This window comes from Callithrix jacchus, chromosome 9 (genome assembly GCF_049354715.1).
Source record: "Callithrix jacchus isolate 240 chromosome 9, calJac240_pri, whole genome shotgun sequence".
Taxonomy (NCBI): domain Eukaryota; kingdom Metazoa; phylum Chordata; class Mammalia; order Primates; family Cebidae; genus Callithrix; species Callithrix jacchus.
In genome coordinates this window covers 8389096-8412879 of record NC_133510.1, presented here as the reverse complement: position 1 = coordinate 8412879, position 23784 = coordinate 8389096, and the positions used below count along the sequence as shown (strand labels likewise).

The 23784-nt window shown below is 41.2% G+C and overlaps 1 protein-coding gene across 1 annotated transcript; it reads right to left on the bottom strand.

Moving 5' to 3' along the window:
• Nucleotides 1–1668: 1668 nt before the first annotated feature.
• On the bottom strand, nucleotides 1669–23202 carry ERP27 (endoplasmic reticulum protein 27). Its single transcript, XM_078337942.1, has 6 exons — nucleotides 23091–23202; nucleotides 22208–22308; nucleotides 18797–18934; nucleotides 7999–8115; nucleotides 3529–3654; nucleotides 1669–2032 (listed from the first exon to the last, which is right to left on the bottom strand). Exons 1-6 carry the CDS (start codon nucleotides 23182–23184, stop codon nucleotides 1772–1774), a joined length of 837 nt encoding a protein of 278 aa, XP_078194068.1. The 5' UTR covers nucleotides 23185–23202; the 3' UTR covers nucleotides 1669–1771.
• Nucleotides 23203–23784: the final 582 nt, after the last annotated feature.

The window sequence follows — 23784 nt, the reverse complement described above, 5'->3', positions numbered from 1 at the left end:
TGTGTGTGATGTGTGTGTGTGATTGTGTGTGTGTGTGTGATTGTGTGTGTGTGTGATTGTGTGTGTGTGATTGTGTGCGTGTGTGTGATTGTGTGTGTGTGTGTGATTGTGTGTGCGTGTGTGATTGTGTGTGTGTGTGATTGTGTGTGTGTGATTGTGTGTGTGTGATTGTGTGTGTGTGTGATTGTGTGTGTGTGTGATTGTGTGTGTGTGTGATTGTGTGTGTGTGTGTGATGTGTGTGTGTGTGATTGTGTGTGTGTGATTGTGTGTGTGTGATTGTGTGTGTGTGTGATTGTGTGTGTGTGTGTGATTGTGTGTGTGTGTGTGATTGTGTGTGTGTGATTGTGTGTGTGTGTGATGTGTGTGTGTGTGATTGTGTGTGTGTGTGATTGTGTGTGTGTGTGATTGTGTGTGTGTGTGTGATTGTGTGTGTGTGTGATGTGTGTGTGTGATTGTGTGTGTGCGTGTGTGTGATTGTGTGTGTGTGTGTGATTGTGTGTGTGTGTGTGATTGTGTGTGTGTGATTGTGTGTGTGTGTGTGTGATTGTGTGTGTGTGTGTGATTGTGTGCGTGTGTGTGATTGTGTGTGTGTGTGATTGTGTGTGTGTGTGATTGTGTGTGTGTGTGTGATGTGTGTGTGTGTGATTGTGTGCGTGTGTGTGATTGTGTGTGTGTGTGTGATTGTGTGTGTGTGTGTGATTGTGTGTGTGTGTGATGTGTGTGTGTGTGTGATTGTGTGTGTGTGTGTGTGATTGTGTGTGTGTGTGATTGTGTGTGTGTGTGATTGTGCGTGTGTGTGTGATTGTGTGTGTGTGTGATTGTGTGTGTGCGTGTGTGTGATTGTGTGTGTGTGATTGTGTGCGTGTGTGTGTGTGTGTGATTGTGTGTGTGTGTGTGATGTGTGTGTGTGCGTGTGTGTCATTGTGTGCGTGTGTGTGATTGTGTGTGTGTATGGTCTGCAGGCTTGGTGATCCTGTTGTTTAGTGTCTCTGAGACTTGAGTTGGGCCTTTTTACTTTATATAAGGTAGACACTTGGTCGTATGCAGTACCAGGGAGAAGTCAGAGTTCCACCTTTGGAGGCTTTTCATCTGCTTCATGATTTTCTTTCTGGAAAACATCACAATGATATTTAGATTTGGAGTTCATTCTGGGATTCGTAAACTGAGCTGTTTGATTACTCCTGGAAGTCCTAAATCCATCTTTAATTTTTATCTCATGAACTCTTTCATATGAAGTTTGATTTGTTGCCCATTAATACTTTAAACTAAATGCTGAAGTACAAGATTTAGCCTCTGCATATGCAAGGCCTTTCCAAAAATGCTTTTCTAGCTCTAGTCTCACGACTGTATCCTAACAAGCATCGTGATCTGGCCACCATATCCTCATACACTTTTGCTTTTAATCAAATCCAGTAGAGCACACATAATTTTTTTTTAACTTTAATTATTTTGCTTTTATTATTTTTAATTGATACATAATAATTACATTTTTATGGAGTACAGAGTGATATTTCTATACATATATACAATGTATAATGACCAAATCGGGATAATTAGGGTATCCGTCGCCTCAAACATTTATCATCTCTTTGTGTTGGAAATATTCAAAATCTACTCTTCCAGCTATTTGAAAACCTACAATAAATTTTTCTTAATTTCAGCCACCCTGTAGTGCTAAGGAACACTAGACATCCCTCCTATCTAGCTGCACTTGGTATCCATTAACCAACATTTGGCCCTCCCCACTCTCTGAGCCCAAAGGATTCTTCTTCAACAGGAAATAAAAGGGATATAGAAAGAAAACAACTTGCTTACCTGCAGGCTCACACTTACCAACAGTTTTCCTCTTAGAAATCCATCACAAAAGTTTTGGACATGCTCTACGGAAACTTCTGCCGTGGGCAGTGTATCCCACTCATCATCGATGGTCCGGTAAATTGCCAGTGCTGGCAGCTGAGACTCATTTAGTTTGAAAAATGATATCACCTTCCCATTTTCTTTCATACCACTGTCCACCAGAATAAAGAGAATCTGCAGTTGGGGAAATTTAAAAGAAAAAGTTCTACCTGAGGTCCTCGGGATAAAGAGATACCTTGTAATTGTTGCAGCTTACACTGACTGAATTTATGGCCTGCACCACGCAATTTAAGTGTTGAGCTAAAAAAAATTTTTGCAGCCATAACAAAGAACAAAATCCTGTCTTTTTTGGGAACATGGATGGAGCTGGAGGCTGTTATCCTTAGCAAACTAATGCGGGAAGAGCAAACCAAATTCCACCTGTTCCCACTTCCAAGCGGGAGCTAAATGATGAGAGCTCATGAACACAAAGAAGGAAACAACAGACACTGGGGTCTACTTGGGGCTGGAGGGCGGCAGGAGGGAGAGGAGCAGAAAAGATAACAATTACGTGCTGGGCTTTATACGTGGATGATGAATAATCTGTACAACAAAGCCCTGTGACACAGTTCACCTCTGCAACAAGCCTTCACATGTACCCCTGAACTTAAAATAAGTTAAATAAATGAATTTCCTATATTTTGTGTTGCTTTGGTGTTTTATCCCTTTGACCAGATTGATCTAATTGTAAGAACATAGAAATGGAGAATATTTTAGCGACTAAGAAAGGAAGTATAGTCTAATGGTTAGGAGCAGAGAGCAAGTTTTAAATTCTGCCCCTGGTACTCTCCAGCTGTGTGTTTGGGCACATTACTCAGCCTCTCTGAGGTTCAGCTTTCTCATTGGCAAAATGGGCTTTTGGTGGGGGAAATTAAATGAGGTAAATCATTAATACGTTTATTTAGTTTTTGGCATATAGCAAGGGCTTGATAAATGTAAACTATTTTATATTATTCAATCAAAGCTTCAACCCAAAGTAGAAATATTCTTTATAATATTCTGATCAGTTGATTGTCTACTTTTAGTAAGACTAAATACTTCCAGTGTTAGAGAACCAACCAGCAGAAAGGCAGCTTATTTTGTGACTGGTTTTCCTCATTAGAACAGTCACTACTTAGGCAGAGCAGCCTTGCAGCGGTTGAAGTTTGACTATTTCAGTGATATCAAGCAGAACTTCACAAAGGACAAGAGGGGAAGAAAGAAATACTCATTGGATATTCAGTAGCCACCAGGTACTTGACGGGTGTTTTATATGAGAAATAAGCCCTGAGGTCTAAATCTCTAAGAAATTATGGGAAGGATTAAACAAATTGGGACTTATAGGTGATTTTGTTTTCAGTCTCTTTGGATCTCTATTTTCTCTCTACCAATCAATGCAGAAAAAGACCCAGACTTAATCACTACAGGAAGTGTAATCACTATGGTAATCACTATCATTAGATATGCTTTTAATATGATAAAATACAACATCTCTAATTTCAAAGAATCTGATTTATTGTGTCCTACTTCTTGCTTTGCTATCTCCTAATCATAGCTCTTTTCCTTATTTATTGGAGCTTCCTAGCCCCACCTCCCTCTTCCTAGTGTCCTGGTGGTGTGTATACAATAGGATATTCCCATTCTGGCCTTACCTTCCCCTGGAAGAGCTTGGCTGCCTTCTGGTATCTCTGCATGTTCTCTTCATACTCTGGAGAGGCCTTGTTCATTATCAGGAGAAGATGAATCTGAATGACACTGTTGAATAGCCCAATTGCAGTCTGGCAAGTCGAAACGTGTTACAGTAGAGTGAGAGAGAGAGGAAGAACGCCTTAGTGGCTGGGAGGGAGTGAAACGGTAGACCGAAACATAGATGAGAGCTGGCCACTGGTGACACAAATGGAACTAGCTTCCAAGATGCCTCCCAGTAAGTCTCACCATCTTGTTTTCATGCAACTGTGTAGATCCTTCCTTCTCACACTGAATGGCGCTGAACTGAGTAAGTGAGACAATGTTGCAGAAATGATGGAGTGTGACTTCCAAGGTGAAGTCTTTTTTTTTTTTTTTTTTAAATATGGGGTTTCACCATGATGGCCAGGCTGGTCTTGAACTCCTGATCTCAGGTAATCCCCCCACCTTGGCCTCCCAAAGAGCTAGGATTACAGGTGTGAGCCACCACGCCCAGCCCAAGGTGAAGTCTTAAAAGATATTAGGTCTCTGATCTTCTCTCTCTTAGCATCTCTCACTCTGAGAAATACCAGCCCCAATGTGGGGCATTAAGCAGTCCTCTCAGGAGAAACACATGGCCAGGAAGTAAGGCCTTCTACTAGCAGCCAGCACTGACTAACCAGTCATATGGAGGAGCCATCTTGGAAGCAGATCCCCAGCTCCAGACAAGCCTTCAGATGACTGCAGCCCTGACCAATGACGGCAACCTCCCCAGAGACCCCAAACCAGAAGCACCCAGCCCTAGCCTCCCCTCATTGGGTGACCTGCAGAAACTGCATGAGATTATCAAAGTTTTTTCATTTGAAACTCCTATGATTTGGAGTGATCTGTTTGTTAGCAATAGACAACAAATACACTATGTAACATATGGAGGGTGGATCATGAGATCAAGAGATCGAGACCATCCTGGTCAACATAGTGAAACCCCGTCTCTACTAAAAATACAAAAAATTAGCTGGGCATGGTGGTGCATGCCTGTAATCCCAGCTACTCGGGAGGCTGAGGCAGGAGAATTGCCTGAACCCAGGAGGTGGAGGTTGCGGTGAGCCGAGATCACGCCATTGCACTCCAGCCTGGGTAACAAGAGAGAAACTCGGTCTCAAAATAAATAAATAAATGTAGCCTTCGAGTACTATTAGTAGTTCATAGTTATTGAGTGTTTATTATGTGGAAGGTACTGTCCTCAACTCTTAACATATAATAAGTATCATAATCTTCAAGGTCCCAGTCTTTCAAATGAGGAAATCAAGGCACAGGTAGACTAAGTAATTCTCCCAAAGTCAAATAAATGGCAGACTGGGATTCATACGCAGGTGGTCTGGCTCTGGAGTCCGTGCTCTTGACCATCAGGATGGACTGCGTCATGCACAGTGGATAGCAAAACCCCATATAAACCAATTTAATCCCAAATGTGGTTAAACAGTGTACCAAAGGTTAGCAGAAGGCGAGCTCTTCAGGAGACCAGAATCATTGACCTTGTTTTGCAGATTAGAGAAGGTGATTTCCCATGAAGTTATCAATGATTTAGAGGAGTGGAACAGCCACCAGTCAGAGTGAGGAGAGGAAAAAGGGAGTCCATGGCACTGGTTCCCTTCATTTCACTGTCCTGAAATAATGTTGCAAGTCTCCTTCAAACCAGTCTTATTTCTTTTCACCTCCCCTAAATGCAGAAAGCACTGCTACGAACTAGTGTGTACACAGGAAGAGAGAACACGGTGGGTTAACCGACCTTTGGGCAGGGTCTGTAGGAGGATGGGGAAGGGAGCAGCTAGGTAGAATTCTCCCTGAAGTTACACACTTCTGTAGAGGTTCCCCAGCTCTTTTGGCTGCGGGGGCGGGCGCGGGTAATATGTAGGCAAGGAGGGCACAATGGGTCCTTTCCTAAAGATTTTTCCATGAAGTTTAAAATCAAGTTTTAGATTTTACGTTTCGGAGATTGGATGGTACATTATTTACTCTTGTGTTACTAAATCCTGCTACTTAAATTTAGAGCATTCATTCGCTATTCTACAGATAAGATGGAGGATAATTCTTGGGAAGAGTAAAGAAATAAAAGCGAAGATGTCAAAAGGTACAGTTATCTTAGCAGAAGGGACTGGCCATAGCAGCACGGATTAGTCTAATCCTAACAGACACAGCCTGATTATTTCACCTCGATGCTAGGTACTGAGTGTGTGGATTAAAAGTGCATGGCAGGTCAAGTACATGGCTGGGATTTTCTGCCCAGTTGCTGCTGGTGCATATGTTTGCACTAGAGGCAGATGAGAAATAGCTAGAGTAGAACTGGCAGTTCTCCAAATGAGAGAAATATTACTTTCAGAAAATAAAAAAAGTAGCAATAAAAATTGAACTTGCTTCTTTAAAGACATGCTTACTGATTTTTTTCTTGATATAATCTGCCTTCACTAATCACATGGAACTTTAAAAAGGTATGTCATTGCTCTGCAAATTGAGAGACAGATCAGGCATAAGAAACCAGGAAGGTCAGTTCTTGCCCCTGCCTGAGCTAGCTTGCAAAATGCCAGGACATGGGGGCCATAGCTCAGGGACAATAAAATCATCTTTTCTGGCCCCACATGCAGAAGAATGCCTTTTTCATTATTACTGCCAACAGCCCAGAGGCTTATGTGTTTGGAGTCTTGGCAGAAGTACAAACAGTCACCAACTCCACAGAGATAAAGATGGTGTTAGAGGTGGGCCAGAATTTAGTCAACAAGAAAAGAGGTGTTTTCTATCGAAGGCAGTGTAGGGCAATAGACAAACCAGAGGATTCAGTCACAGGCACCAGTCATAAAAAAGCAAGGACAGGCCTGGCGCGGTGGCTCAAGCCTGTAATCCCAGCACTTTGGGAGGCCGAGGCGGGTGGATCACGAGGTCAAGAGATCGAGACCATCCTGGTCAACATGGTGAAACCCCGTCTCTACTAAAAATACAAAAAATTAGCTGGGCACGGTGGCGCGTGCCTGTAATCCCAGCTACTCAGGAGGCTGAGGCAGGAGAATCGCCTGAACCCAGGAGGCGGAGGTTGCGGTGAGCCGAGATCGCGCCATTGCACTACAGCCTGGGTAACAGGAGCGAAACTCCGTCTCAAAAACAAAACAAAACAAAACAAAACAAAACAAAACAAAACAAAAGCAAGGGCAATTACGTAGGGTGCCTTTGAAGCTGAAATGATTAGCAATAGGCTTTGAGGAAGTTACTTAAATTTTCTGACTCCCATTTCGTCTACTGTGAAATGGAAGTAGGCGATATGTGCTAATGCACCACAGTTGCTTTTACTTCTTAAATGATGCCTTGTCTATTTACTCATTATGTGACCTTGAATGATGTCATCACTTGGATCTGGAATGTTCTCCTTTATAAAATGGACACAATAATTTCCTCTCTTTTACCTCAAAAAAAGAAAAAAAATCGATGTGAGAATTAAATGAGAAACTGAGGATGAAAGGGCTTTTTAAGTTCTCGAAAATCATACCATGCCTGTAAAGTACTGTCACTGGAGAACAGAAGGCACAGCATTTTGAGGTGATGTAGATCACTAGAAATTAATACTCTGTGAGATTCTATCATCCGTGTCAGGGAAAATAAAGGACAGGACACATAAGATAATTCTATAGACTACGCTGTAGGCTACAGAGAGAGTTAGAAGGCCGGACGGTGATCAGGAGAGGTGGAGCATCACCTTTACCCAGACTGCACGCAGCATGCAACTCCAGAGGAAGACGCACTGGGAGAGAAGCTGAGGCATGGCGAGGGTGTCGGGATGCGTTAGTCAAAGCGTGGTTCGCAGCTGCTGCCAGACCAGGAACTGTTCGTCACTGGTCCACAAGTAACAGGAAATGAAATGGGTGTTTGGAAACAATTACAGAAACTTTACACTGCTGTGACATCCAAACGTATGACCACTGGGCTTCATTGAACTCTTTTTGTTTGTCTTTCACTTACTTTTAGTTTATTTTTGGCACACACCACCATACCTGGCTGATTAAAATTTGTTTTTGTAGAGACAAGGTCTGGGTATGTTGCCCAGGCTATTCTCAAACTCCTGGGCTCACTCGATCCTGAGGCCTCGGCCTCCCCCAGGGCTGGCATTACAGTTGAGAGCCACTGCCCCTGGCCTTGAGTCAGTCAACTTAACTTTGCATGCTGGTTCTCTTCCTTGCTAGCAGTGTGATGGTTCATTTAACTTTTCTCTGTTTCTTTAGGGACAAGTCCAATCTCATAAAGGTGCAGCAAGGATAGCAACATGAACAATATAGTAGGTGTTCAATGAATGGCAGTTCCTGACATGATTGGTTTAAGAACCGGAATTCTGGGAGGAAGAGACCTCTGCGTGAAGACCGGTACCTTCCCTGACTCAGGCTCCGAAGGGGCGGGGGACGGGAAATACTGTTTACCACAGGATTGTACTCTGTCACCATGTGGAGGCTGTTGATCTCAATGAAATTGCTCAGTTTGGCGGCGTCGATGCCTGCAGTGTCTTCGTCCTCTAAATTCAGTTGTTCATTATCCACCTGGGTAACACAAAAAAGGATAAAGTCACTATTCCAGCTTTTTTTTTCATGTATTGATAAATGTTTTTAGACCCCCCACCATGTGACAGGCACTGATTAAAGCTCTAAAGACGGAAAGATAAGTCAGAAGGGTTCCCTGCCCAGAGGAACAGACTGTTCTGTAGGATCCAAAAAAGTGAAGAGAAATGTCCTACATGGTGTGGCAGGTGTCGTCACAGGAGAACCACAGGCCCACTAAGGAAGAGAAGGAAAGCTTCAGGGAAGAAGATACTCCTGAAAGGCGACTGAAAGCATTCTAAGTCACAGGACGAGATAGCAGGTTCGCACAAGATACAGGTCTCGAAGACCTTGCTGATAGAACAGGTTGGCACAAAGTACAGGTCTTGAAGACCTTGCTGATAGAACAGGTTGGCACAAGGTACAGGTCTTAAAGACCTTGCTGATAGAACAGGTTGGCACAAAGTACGGGTCTTAAAGACCTTGCTGATAGAACAGGTTGTAGTAAAGAAGCTGGCCAAAACCCACCGAAACCACAATGGCGACAAGCAAGACATCTGGTAGACCTCAGTGTTACCCTCCCACCAGCCCCATGACAGTTTACAACTGCCATGGCAATGTCAGGAAGTTACCCTACATAGTCTGAAAAGGAGAGACATGAATAATCCACCCCTTAGTGCATATAATTAAGGAATAATCACAAAAATGGAAAACCAGCAGCCCTTGGGGCTGCTCTGTCTATGGAGTAGCTAATCTTTCATTTCTTTTCTTTCTTGATAAACTTGCTTTCACTTTACCCTGTGGACTTGCCCTGGATTTTTCCTTTTGCAAGATCCAAGAACCCTCTCTTGGGATCTGGATCAGGACCCCTTTTTACTAACATTTTTCTGGAGCCCATGGAAGAAACTATAGTGAGGAACCCCCCAACCCCGACCCATAGGGAACCTTTGGGTAAGTGGTGGGTGCTGGGTTCTGGTTACATCATAATTTAAGGGCCATTCCATGCTTTTATGTTTTTGAAATCTCGAATCCTAATATTTGTCCAGTTTTAAATTGGTAAATAGCAAAAAATGCATTGAAATCGATACATTTCCTCCTTAGAAGACTATAAATGCATTTATAAATTTGATATCTAGAATTTTTATCATGCAGTTCAAAATACTTCCTAATTTTTTGTTTTTATTTCTTCTCTAAACTATTAGTTATTTAGAAATGTATTTCTTAATTTTAAATTGTAAGATTTTCTGGTTATATTCTTATTGATTTCTAGCTTTATTTTATATATTCATTTTAATTACTTGTGTCTTTAAAATTAAGTCTATTTTACAGTTTTTAAATACAGTATTCTATATATGTCCATTAGGTCACTTGGTTAATTTTACAGTTGAAATTTTCTATATCTTTCTTATTTTTTTAACCAGTTTACCTTATTTAAAAGAGTGTTAACATTTTCTATTACGTTATGGCTTTAACAATCTTTTCATTCGATTCTGCCAGTCGGTGCTTCTACAGTATCAGGACATGTGTTTGATAAATGCAGATTTAGAACTGTTAACTTTGTTTGACAAATCGAAGCTGTCTAATGATGAAGTGTTCTTCTTTATCTCTAAGAATGCCTATTGCCTAAAGGTCTACTTCGTTTGGGACTAATATATTCTTGTCAGCTTTCTTTTGGAAGTGTTTTTGTGGCACATATCCATTCTGTGTTTTACTTGTGTCACTTGCAAAAGGCACATAGTTGTATTTTTCAATCCAGCTTGATAATCTCTGTCTTTTAATTGGATTCTTTCCATTAAATGAAATTACTGATGTATTTAATTTTTAACATTTCCATTGGTTCTATGTGTTTCAAATTCTATTTTTCTTTATTTCTGGCCTACCTTTGAATGGACTGAGTATATGATTTCTTCTTTCCCTTTTTTGGCTTAGAAGTTACATAGGCTTTAATTATTTCCTTATGGATTACCGGAATACATTATACAGCATGCATTTTTTTGGCTTCTCAGCACCAATAGTAATTGGCAATTTCACCTTTTTCTTGGACAATGTAGACATTAGAATATGCAAATACAGTTTATCTCTTTCAAATTCCATTTTCCGGCTCAACATTCAAGACTTACACATGATGCGTGTCATGTGTTTTAATTCCAAATATTATGATTTTTGTTATACTGTCAATATACACTTACATTTATGCACATATTTACATTTTGGCTTCTCTTTATTCCCGTATTTTTTAGCTTCGATGTGGGTTTTCTTTCCTCTGCTCAGAGAACACCTTTTACTATTTTCTTTACTGTGAGTTGGGTGTGTTGAGTGACAAATTCTCCCAGTTTGGCTGTTTAATATATATTTATTTCCCCTTTATTTTTGAAGGCTGTTTTTGCTGGGGGCAGAATTCTAAAGTTAGCAGGGATTTTCTTTCAGTATTTGAAAGATACAATGCTTTGTATTCTGCATTCCACTGTTGCTATTGAGAAGTTAGCTGTGAACCTTATGATTGTCCCTTTGAGATTATTTTGATGATAATCTCACTTTTGTCTGACTTCTGTTAGCATGCTATATTTTGTTAAGTGTTAGATGTAGTATGGCATGGCTAAGAGTGGACTGTACATATTCCACATGTATATATATTTGCATGTGTAGGCGCATGTGTGTTATTTGTGTGTGTGTGTGTGTGTATATATATATAAATATAATCACTCTAATCGGATTTCAGATGCTGAAATGATTTGCATCTGTGCTGCAGCCCTCAAGAGGGCTTATGCACTATGATTCATCCCTGTTTTTAGGTACAGCTCTGTAGGATTCAAAGGGGATGAGAAAGGTATTGCCCAAGATTCACCTCTGACTTCCCCTTGTGAGGCCTGGATGCCAACATTTAATTTTCTAATTCCTAGGCTCTCAAAATGCTAATTTATTTCTTAGCTTCTTTGCTGCCTCTGGAACTGACCAAAGCCCTCTAGACAAAAAGCAGCCCTCAACGCAAGGTTCATGTTTTTGGGTTTTCATCTTCCTCTAAATCTTGACTCAGACATTTTCCCTCTTTTAGTAGCTCTCCAATGCCTCCAGGCGCGTGTGCACGCATGCACACACACACACACACACACACACACATTTTAACTTTTAAAAATAGTCTTTGGTGGAAAGGATTGTCTACCCACATGATCCATTATCCCAGAGTCGTGTTTCAGAACAACCTTTCCACCACACCCAGATTATATTGAAAGATAGGACTTCATTCTTCCAATCATCGTTCTCAGTTTTCTGTTTCCTTTCCCCAATCTACTCATGCCCATAAAGACACAAAGATAATGTCTCCACCATCCATAGATAGATTCATGCCTTGAGCTGAGATTGCGCCATTGCACTCCAGCCTGGGTGACAGGGTGAGATTCCGTCTCAGAAAAAAAGAAGATAGATCCATTAGATCCATGCCTATAGATGAAAATGTTTAGTGCCAGTTCCTGAACAATTTTGTCCATTTCCTAAAATAGTTTGCATCACTTTTGAGATCCTTGGGCCACCTACCCTTGGACATTTCCTTACCCCTTTCCCCTCCATGTGCTGTGTGTATGGGTCCTGCCCAATAAGATCTTGCCTGTCATCAGAATCACCCTTTTGTCTCCAGGATATTTTCTCCCAGTCTACCCGGTAACATCAGAAGCAGATCTCACTTTAGTTAATGGAGGAGGGAATTCAGGCAAAGGGAAAGTAAAGTCACTAAACAGCAAGAATCCAAGTTTTCTCTGTATTGTCATCTGGGCGATGAGCCCTTTTCACCTCTTTTGTTCAAGAGGGTCCAATTGGGGTAAGTAAAAGCAATAGGAGCCTTGAAGATGCGCAGGGCACCCATATGGTTAATTTCTGGTTAGATCCAGCCATTCTCTTGCAATCCATTTGTTTAATAATTATTGGTTGAGTGCCTGCTATACCCACTAAGGCACAAATTGTAGCCATGTATTCAGATGGCAATTTCAGCACTCTTTATTTTGGGACTGCTTTACACGATTTAAATGTATGAAATAAATAAATGCCGAGGTATAGAAACGTTTGTAGATCTAAAAAAGAATTTTGAAACAAGTCAAAACCACAGGATAAAAATGTGAACACCTTGTGTATTCTTAATTGTTTAAAAATTCACGAAGTTTCTAGTAGAAAGCTTGGGGAAAAAACAAAACAAAGTAAAACATGAAAGCAAGAGAAAAGGTCTGAGGTGGATCCTTGCCCACCTCCTACCACCTCCTTCCCCTTCTCCTGCCCATATCTGAAATAATGAGTAGAGAAACAAAATCAGCACAGGAAAAACGTGTTTATTTGCAGGTCCTCTGGATCCTTAATGCTGCTACCGGCCTGTATTTCCAGCTGGCATGTTTCCTTCATACTTAAGGCTTTGCTATTTGCAACCGCCAAAATCATCATCATTATCATCACAATCAGGACTCTTTTAATATTTGATGTGTCTAAGTGCTTCCTGATTATTTTTCTAAGAACTCCTAGGCCTGGCGCCTGTGCTTCAGCTGACATGGCTGCGCAGGGGCCGAGAGTCCCCCCTCTCTGTACTTTTTTCCCGGCAGTCCCTCATACTTCCCAGAACAGGGAGAACAGGAAACGCCAGTCACTCCAGGTGTTTCTGGACTGAAGGAATGCCCGAGATTGGAGGCGGAGGATGCTAAGTGGTGATAACATTCTCCAAGACGCAACAGAGCTTTAATAAAAGCCACCCTCTCTCCAGTTCGTTGTACTTCTTTTAACAAAACATGCCCGATCTTTCATTTTTCTTAAACGAATAAACTCTGGAACATTCATGTTTAGGGTTTCTGGATCTCCCTCTGTAAAGTGAATTGTTTGCATAATGTGCTGGAAAGAAAATCCAACCCTGGAACCAAGAGCTGGAAAAACTTTCTAAAATATCTATTTTTCAGTTTTTTGAAAAGAATTTTACTTAAGATATCATATTTTTATTCCAGAGAAAAGCAGCACCAGAAGAAAACTAGAAATAGTAAACTGGAAAAATTGCTACCTTAAAATATAATTTTGAGTTTCCTCAAGCATATCTGAAGTAGATTATTTTGTTATACACACTCTATGGTACCAAGAGATGTAATTCCTTATTTTCTTTTCATTAGTATTTTAGCAATATTCATTTGAATTCCCATGGATTTTTCTAACAACCCAGATATTTTATAAAATGTATCAAAAATTGTCTTAGTTTACATCACAGTTACAGCATTAAATATCTTTGGTGGCACTGAGAAATCATTGGTTAAACAAAGGTCCTCATGTCCTTGGTTTGTTTTTGTAAGTTGCTTAGCTTATCATATATTTAGTAAATATATACTTTAGAAAAAATGTTTCATTATGGACACAAGAAGGGGAACATCACACACCGGGGCCTGTCGGGAGGTGAGGGGCTAGGGGAGGGAGACTGTCAGGACAAATAGCAAAAACATGTGGGGCTTAAAACCTAGATGATGGGTGGATAGGTGCAGCAAACCACCATGGCACATGTATTCCTATGTAACAAACCTTCACGTTCTGCACATGTATCTCAGAACTTAAAGTAAAATAAAAAATAAAAGAAAATAAATGTTTTATAATCTGACATATTTTCTTGCATTTCTTATCAGTTTATTCTCATGTACTAGTTTCTTCTGCTTCTCTTTGTCTGGTGAGGTGTATTTCTTATAATAGTCATCCGATAAATGAAGTAAAAGGAAAAAAGGGTGACTGCACTGTGTTTTCACTTCTATCCCATTAGGTCAAAGTTAGGTCAATTATGTTTCCTAAAATAGTTGTGACTGAAGAAATCCAAAGCAGGGTAAACATTCAAATAATATTTCGAGTTCCATTTTAGGACAGATTCATAGTTTATTTAACCTGGGAATTACCTCTGTGCTAGGGCAACAGTAAGGGTCCTATTGAAAAATTGGAGAGTTTCTCTGCTGTTACAATCACAAAAGACGGGCTGTGCCCTCAAACGGCAAGGTTGTTAAATGCAACTTATTATGTTTTCATGAATTTTACCTAAACTCTTCCGGATTACTTTTATATAGTTGGCCTGAACTATTTTTGGAGAATGATGTGTTCCATAAATACAGCATTGGCTGGCCTTTTATTACTCCAACATTTCAAGCCTTGAGTAATATCAATTGCTTGTTGTTTTTTTTCACTTAATTATTATTTCAGCTTATTTCTAAATATGTTCTTAAAATGGTAAATTTTGTAAATTCAGAAACTATATAATGTCTAGATTAAATCTTGGTAAGTAATTCTGCAGATTGATTAAGGAATGCTGGGGGGATAGAGAAATAGTTTAAGAGAAAATGGTTAAAAAAAAAAAGGCTTTGGAATGAGGGCCAATAGATAGAATCCAGTATAAAAACAAAGTTTCTCTTCAGGGTCAAGTGCTTTAGCAAGCCACTATAATACAGTAAAAAAGGGTATGATTTGTAATCCTCAATGTATGAATCGGACGTCTGTTATTTCATAGTTGTGAGATTTTGGGCAACTAAACCAATCTCTCATGGAACTTTCCTTATTGCCAGAATCATAAAAATTACTTGGTCAGATTCTTGTGTAAATTAAATGGTCAGATATTGTAAGAACGCTGATCATAGATTAGGCTCTAAAAACCAACAAGCAAACTAAACAAACTGGATCTAAAAAGAAAGACGTTCCCGGAAAATTTTCAATACATTCACATTTCCCAGTGTGAAATAGAATAGGCGTGGGTGATGCTCTCTTTTCAAAAAAACAAAAAAAAAGTTAATCCAAACTCTTGAATAATGGTCCTATTAAAATATGCACCGAACTTTGGAAAGTGTAAACTGTGAAAAAAAGTATTTATCTGAAAGCTGGCATGACAAAAGTTGAGCGTCTTCCAGCCTTGCCAATTAAGCAGGCAGGAACCAGTTTGTCTGTTTTCTGGTATGGCACATAAATAATCTTGCCCGCAAAGATCCCAAGAGTTCATTTAGAGCAGGTCTGTCACCAGCAGTAAACAAAAAACAGATGTTAAAGAAGAGTGAAAAACGGAGAAGTCACCAAGGAGGCTTTATAAGGAATCCATTGTAAGCAGAGCCAATGCTCTCTTGAGAGGATGTTAAGCCTTAGAGATGTTGGAAGTAACTGCACCTGATTTTCTTCCCCATATGTGTATCTTGGTAGTAGTAAGCCTTTGAAATCAGGTCTTACAAGACCTACAAACAGAAAACTGGGAAGGAAGTACTTGTGGAGTGTAGCTTATTAGAGTTTTTGTATTGAAGGATTTCTACCAGTGGTTCAATGGCCACACGGAAGGCATTTGCCTAAACTTCCATATATTCCTTACCAAAGGTTTTCACAGAAGAACTTGATATAATCCTGTTTCACACTGGGGAGAATGCAAACCAGCAACTACTGTGCAGGTGGGAAACAGGTTGCTGAGGGGCGCTCACAAAACCTCAGACATACTTTCGGAGGGGAGTTCAGTTCCCCAAGCATCTTCCCAATGCCTTCAAGGTCCCAGAGGTGTATCATAGCCCTTTGGAATACAACGATGAATAAGTCATAGTTTCCAACCTTGAATAGGCCATAGCCTAAGCGAGTAATAGAGGAGACAGATACATAAATATACGATATGAACTATAAAGTGGTACATAAAAATAGAGATAAGAAATTGGCCAGGTGCAGTGGCTCACGCCTGTAATCCCAGCACTGTGGGAGGCCGAGGTGAGCTGATCACCTGAGATCAGGAGGTTGAAACCAGCCTGGCTAACATGGTCAAACCCCGTTTCTACTAAAAATACAAAAAATTAGCAGGGCATGGTGGCACACGCCTGTAATCGCAGCTACTTGGGAGGCAGGAAAACCACTTGAACCTGGGAGGCAGAGGTTGCAGTGAGCCTAGATCGCGCCATTGCACTTCAGCTTGGGCCACAAGAGTGAAACTCTGTCTCTAAATTAAAAAAAAAAAGGAAGGAAGGAAGGAGAAAGAAGAAAGAAATCACATATAGAGGAATGCTTAAATGCTTAGGCCCGTTTGGAGATTCCAAGGAGGCTTCCTGAAGAGTAACATTCCTGAACTGGTTCACTGGAGTATGAGGAGTCAACCGGGTGAGGCCAGGTGAAAGCGGACCCTTGGGCAGTGGCGTTCTAGACAGAAGGAATGGTCTAGGCCAGACCATGGAATTGGATGATCATAATGTGTATGGTTGGCTACTGAGAGGGTAAAGCCCAGGGTGGACGCTGGATGGACAAAGGAATTGAGAAGCAGGCAGTGAGGCAGGTCAGCAAAGCCTGTTTATAACACTAAATGTCTCGCTTTTGATTCTGTAAGAAGTGAGAACTATTGAAGCATTTTAAAGAGAGGAGTGCCATGGTCAAATTTCTATGTTAAATGCATCATTGTGATACCATTCTAGAAACCGTGTATAAAGTAGTAAAGGGAGATCGGCTAAGAAGCTATTGAAATTACTTATGCCGATGATGCTACGAACCTAAATCCAGAATGAGGTAGAAGGAGTGGAGGAGAAGATAGATTCAAAATAGAAGATACAGCTGGCAAAAACGAAGGACCAAATGAACATAGCCATTTAATAAAACGACATCTGAGATGGAGGAACATGATTGGCAGGTGCAGACAATAAATTCAGTTTTGAACATTTTAATAGTGCTTATGAGGGTATAAAAAGGCTTGTATCCAGGAAACGTTTGAAACATGAGAGAAGTCTAGACTAGGGATAAAATATTCTAAATGCTCAGCCAGCACATAATAGTGGAATATGCAAAATAATTGCATTTCTTATGTAGAACATATTCACTCATTCATTGATTCATTCATACATTCATTCTCATCAAATACTGAGTGAGCACCGACTGCATGGCAGGCACTGTTCTGGGCTCTGTGGATACACTGAACAGAACGGTCTCTGCCTTTCAGAGCATGGGTTCTATGACCTAGCTTAGAAAAAGTGTTGTGTCAGGCAGCATTGTAGATACAGGAAGAGAAGGTCTCAAGGAGACTATGGATCATAGTCGATCTTGAAGTCGACTTCAGCAAGAGGATCAGCAGAAGTCGGCTCCTAGAATTCAAGGAAAGAGAGAACATTAAAAAGGAAGGAGTAGCCACTAGCATCAAGTAGGGCAGAAATGTTGAGTAAAATAAGATGTAAAAAGGGTGCATTGAGTTTGGCAATATGGAAGCCATGCAGATCTGGATAAATGTAGTTTTAATGGTGTGATGGGGCATAAGCTAGATAGCAGTGTCTAGCTTAGAGAAAGACGGCACAAAATATATTACGTTATATTGTTATAATTGTTCTTTATTGATTATTATTAATCTCTTACCATGTCTAATTCACAAATTAAACTTTATCATAGATATGTATGTATAGGAAAAAAAAAGAAGTTTCAATGAGAAGCAAAAGAGAAAGAAAGGATGGAAGCTAGATAGGGCACAAAATTCAGTCCCAAAACATTGAAAATTTCTTTTGCATCAATTTCTCTTTTTCTGTGAACTCTTGACATCTTTATCTTGATATTCTACCGAGAAGTAGAACTCAATAACCAATGAAAGCATCAGAAATCCCCATTCTGCACATGCCCTCACTATTCCCAGACACCCTGGCTTTAAGCTTTGCCTCCTTTCCAAAACTTTGATATCTAATGATCACAGGATCTTCCTCTTCTTTAATTTCTATTGCTACCTCTCTATTACAGACTCTCAATACATATCACACGGTCTGTTTTGTCAGCCTAACACAAACTCCCTCTTCTCTTGCCTTTTAACCTAACAATCCATCCTGTGCCTCATTTTCAAAATAATCCAGTAAAACACATTTCTGTTCATGTTATTCCCCTGATTTAAGGGCTTTAGGGGCTTTTTAGTGACAACCAAATTCAGGACAAACACCTCTCATTAAAGCGGTATTCTACGTTTTCCCCCACAATATGATTTTAATCAAGTTTCTTTGTCTTATATTCATTTTCCCCAATATGTACCCTGGGATCCAGTCAGGTTGGCCTGTTCATTGTTTCCTAAGTCTTTTCTCCCCTTGGTCATGAATTCTTTAAGTTCCAGTTCTGTTTTTTTTACCTTTCCTTCTTCTTTTTTTTTTTTCCAGAATTCCCACACTGCTTTTATCCTTTGAACCCTGATAAAACTTTGCCCATAGTGATTCTGTTTGTATTATAGATAGTTGCATATTATGTTTACAATCCTTACCATTCACTAAGATCTATGAGAGTGGAGAATATATTTAACAGGTTTTTATTATCAGTATCTTGCATAGGGAATACAGGAAGTATTTAATAAAGAAATGTTTGAAGACCATAGATGAACTCCTCCAAATATTTAATATAAAAATTTTGGAGCTCAAAGTGACCTTACAGATGATACAGTATAACTCTTTTATTTTATAAAGGAAAGAATTGGAGCTAAAAATGTTAAGTGACTGCCAAAAGTCATGCAGCTATTGAGCAACAAAACAGTACCACAAATTCCATTCCTGTCCTCTTCCCGTTTCATTACAGTAACCTGTTTGGGAAGCTTGAATTGAGTCATCATCCTTGTCAACAACGTCCCTGAATTTGGCATCATGATTAGTGTGGAAGACACAGAGTCCTTTCCAGTCTCACAAGTTTATGAGTGAACAACCTAACGAAAACCTGGGAGAAAGCTCAAGCTACCCATCCAACTTACCAGGCGAAAGAGGCAGATGGTGTTCCCAGTGATATTGTAGTGGGTCAGAACCTCAGAATCGGTGCTGATTCCAAATGACACACCTGGGAATTTTTCCACCATGCTATGGAGTATGGACACTGCTGGTATTTCTAAATCCTAAAAACAAGAGAAAAAAATAATACCACAATGGTTATTTAGAAAGAGAGAGACAAAGGATAGGGAAAAGAAGTATGCTATGATGCTTACCAGAAATCATAGATTTGATTTACTCCCCAGTAACACACGATGATTTACCTCTAACAGTGTAGGTTAAATTGGCAGTGACATTTTTAATTTCCCAGGCTCTGTGAATAGGTAACCGTGAAATTGTAGCTGAGCTTAAGACTCCTGTCAAGCCTTGTGATAGAGCTTGAGGTTTACTAGGAGCTGAGAGAGGCCTCAAAATCATGAAGACCTGCCTAGCTTGGCTGCACTGTCATTGATATATTTGAGAAGCAACTGTTCTGGGAACAATTTGTTTAACAGTGAAACAGCAAACGAGCTAACATAACCAACTCTATTTTTGCTTAAGGGGTGTTTACCCATTCCTGCATGTAGGTTAGAATAATTTTAGGGCACTGAGATAATATGTAAAAATAGCAGTTATATAGTTTTTAAAACTAATTCTGGGATTAAAGGAACAGTATGTAAACAACTAACTATGCTGTGTTAAAGATTTATAGGTGCTTTGTGGCCTGACCAGGGACAAAGAAATTCCCAGCCTCCTGGGACCCTTGCTGGTGTCCAGATGCCTATGGTTGCCAGTTATTGCTGGATCCCACCTTCCTCCTCTTAACATACAAAGAGCCTAAAATTGGTAGTGACTTCAGATGTACTTTATTTATTTATTTATTCATTCATTTATTTTGAAACAGTCTCACTCTGTTGCCCAAGCTGGAGTGCAGTGGTGCAATTTCAGCTCACTGCAACCTCCACCCCCCGATACTTGTACCTCAGCCTCCCGAGCAGCTGGGACTCCAGGTGTACACCGCCATACTTGGCTAATTTATTCTGTATTTTTAGTAGAGATGGAATTTTGCCATGTTGCCCAGGCCGGCCTTGAACTCCTGAGCTCAGCCAATCTGTCCGCCTCTGCATCCCAAAGTCCTAGAATTACAGGTGTCAGCCACTGTGCCTGGCCAAGATGTACTTTAGGATGCTAGTCCACTGTCTTCTTGGTTTACTGACTCTTCACATAAGCATGCTTTTCCTCTCACCGACTCTTGTCTCCTGAGTTTTGGCTTTGGTTACATTTGTGGAAGAAAGGAAAAAAATGCAAAAATATGAAATGGGTGCCATCAAAAGGCCCCCCCAAAATAAAAAAAACATAATTAAAATGAAAGCTTAGAAGTTTTTTTTTTTTTTTTTTTTTTTTTGAGACGGAGTTTCTCTCTTGTTACCCAGGCTGGAGTGCAATGGCGCGATCTCGGCTCACCGCAACCTCCGCCTCCTGGGTTCAGGCAATTCTCCTGCCTCAGCCTCCTGAGTAGCTGGGATTACAGGCACGCACCACCATGCCCAGCTAATATTTTTGTGTTTTTAGTAGAGACGGGGTTTCACCATGTTGACCAGGATGGGCTCGATCTGTTGATCTCGTGATCCACCCGCCTCAGCCTCCCAAAGTGCTGGGATTACAGGCGTGAGCCACCGCGCCCGGCTAGAAGTTTTAACAAAAGCTTATGCAGGCTAGGTAAGGACCGTCCCTCTCTTGCCACTGTAGATAAGCCTGAGCTTTGCACATGAAGATGCTGTTCATGCACCCAACTCTGCAGCCCAGGCCTGTAGGAAGAGGCGCAGAAGCTGCTTCTGAGCAAAGATTCCAGGCCTTCTATGGAGGGTGGAATCATTTTCCCTGCTGTCATGAGACCTTTATCCACAGCAGCTCCAGGAAATTAACAGGAACAAACATGTTCTACCCTACAACTCCCCAGGCTGACGGAGGAGACATGCAAGGAGAAAAGAAGATGGCTAGCTGATATGCTTTGGCTGTGTCCCTACCCAAAATCTCATCTTGAAATGTAGTCTCCATAATTCCCACATGTCAAGGGTGGGGCCAGGTGGCAGTAAGGAGATCATGGGGGCAGTTTCCTGCATGCTGTTCTCGTGGCAGTGAGTGAGTCTCACAAGATCTGATGGTTTTATAAGCGCCTGGCGTTCCCCCTACCTGTGCTCATTCTCTCCTTCGCCATCCTGTGAAGAGGTTCCTTCTGCCATGATTCTAAGTTTCCTGAGGCCTTCCCAGCCATGCTGAACTGTGATGCAATTAAACCTCTTTATAAATTCCCCAGTCTTGGGTATGTCTTTATGGCAGCATGAGAATGGACAAACATACTAGTCTTGCATCTGGGGTCAAGCCGAGAGAGCTGGTGTCTGCTCTTCTGAAATAGTGTGTGGAGTTCACTACAGGCCATGAGCAATAGTTAATTGAGGCCTCCTCTCTTATTCTGCTCCTTCAAATGGAATTGCCCAAGGATAAAGTGGTGGCATCTGGCGGCTGTTTACGTTATTGCACGCTCCTCCAGTTCCAAGCTCTTGCCCCTTCCCCATCTTTCTGAGGGTGCTTTTGTCTACAGCTCAGATTTCTCATCCCTGAAAAATGTACTCCCTATCTTCCTATCTCAATACAGTGATTTCCAGCTGTGTACACAGAATTAACAGGGTAATCGGAAGTTGGAATTGCTGAACGGAAACAGACAAGAAGGTCTGCTATGACAGAGTAGGGCTTGATCAGCTGTGAGGATTGCCAGATGCTACCACCCCGGAGAAAGACGAAAACGCTGGAATAAGGCAGTCTCATTTATGGATACCTTTATTATCCACGCAGCCAGTCTGGAAGATGGAGGTTAACACCTTGAATATACAAAATGCCATCCTTTTCTAACCTCTCAGAGAACGCAAAGAGAAGGAAGAATGAGAGCCTACCTATTTGTGGAAAGGCTTTAAAAGGCTGTGCACTGACTAATGTCCAGGGGCTTCAGCATCCTGGAAACAGGGCTGCCAGATGATATAAACTGGGTTCATTCTGGCCCCTGCCTATCCATAGGGTGCTATGAGAGTGCAGACCAAATGCGCTAAGTGCAATGGTAGGGCTCCATGAAGGCGTTCTTTCTGCAGATACTGCCTTGAGCTTCAGAGCATCGATAGGCGAGCAGGTCCAGCCCATAGTCTCAGAGCTCTTGAAGTAAGTATGAGAAATCTATAACTTAGAGCCTGGGAATGTCTTGAAAGTAAGAGGTCCAAATGGACAAGATGAAAGCAAACAGTGTGGCTGTCTCCCTTTCCTCCCATTTCTAATGCAGTGTCATCTGCCAGCAGGTGGCTGCTGCGGCTCCCTTGAGGTAGAACATTTCTAGCTCTTGGAGGAATTGCAAGTAGGGTAGCTGAACTTACCTGAAAGAAGCCTATGACAGCCACCTCAGTAGCAGCAATAAATTCCATGGCAGCTGGGACATCTGTGAGCCACGTGGGTTCCTGAGCAGCACCAGGACCGTCTAGAGAGAGAAGCAGAAAATTTCAGGGTACTGAAGCGAGAAGCAGCAGCTCTAAATAATGAGCGCATCTATACCTTTTATCTCTATACTAAGGCGGAGGAGAGCACAATTTCTAGGAGTAATGTTAGCATTCCAAGGCATAATACTTTTACTAACATATGGCAGGTGACCCTACTGATGCTCTGTCGCTGAAGGATACTGCCAGATTTCCCTGCTCTCCACTAGACAAAATGATAGACTGGACAAGGAAAATGTGGCACATATACACCATGGAATACTATGCAGCCATAAAAAATGATGAGTTTGTGTCCTTTGTAGGGACATGGATGAAACTGGAAACCATCATTCTCAGCAAACTGACACAAGAACAGAAAATCAAACACCGCATGTTCTCACTCATAGGCGGGTGTTGAACAATGAGAACATATGGACACAAGGAGGGGAACATCATACACTGGGGTCTGTTGAGGGGGCTGGGGAGGGACAGCAGGGGGTGGGGAGGTTCAGGAAGATAACATGGCGAGAAACGCCAGATATAGTATGGGTGATGGGGGGATGGAGGCAGAAAACCACATTGCCGTGTTTGTACCTATGCAACAATCCTGCATGATCTGCACATGTACCCCAGAACCTAAAGTACAATTTAAAAATGCATCTTATCCACGATTTCTTGGAAAGCTTTCTGGGTGTGGAACAAAAGTACCCAGAGAACCACCGTGCTACCTTACTTTCTCCTAAGAACACTTTCACTCTGTGGCCATCCAACTACATGTTTCTTTTACCTGAGGATTTCTCAACTTCTGCAGCAACTTCGGGGGCCAGCTCACACGTGAGGAGAAATAGGAGGAACATGAACCTGGATGGGGCAGCTTCCATTGTGCCTTTCCTGCTTCTGCTCCAACTCTGGACTTTGGGTTTGGAATGCTGACTCAGGACAGCCCACTTTGTAGGTGATTGGCTGTGGGGCTCTTAGGGCTCTGGGAACTTTGCAGCTGGCTCCAAGGGAGGCTTCAACTTCTGAGATAAAAGACCAAGTTTTAGTGATAGGGCCTCAGAACATAACCAACCAGAAGAAAGTCAGCTCAGTTTATTTAAACAAAAAGTGTAAATATTCTGTACCAGGTATTGACCCTAGCATTAGGAGTAGAAAGATATTTATGATCTGATCAGCCTCTGCCAGTTTAGGTTGCCAGTGGGAGATATAAGCCAGTAAAAAGACAATTTAAATATAAAATGGAAAATGACATAGAAAAATTCACAGGGTGCTATGACAGTCCAGACGAAGGGTATTAGGGACAGTGCTAGGGTTCAATGAAAGTGTTCTTCCTGCAGAGGTTGCCAAGAAGAGTCCCAAGTAAATAAGTTTTTCCCAGGAAACAAAAGGTAAAAAGGGAGTTTTATGTAAAGAACCAAAGCACAAAGACGCAAATACAATGTGTGACAGAATTACTAGTAATTGAGAATAATGAAAAGGGA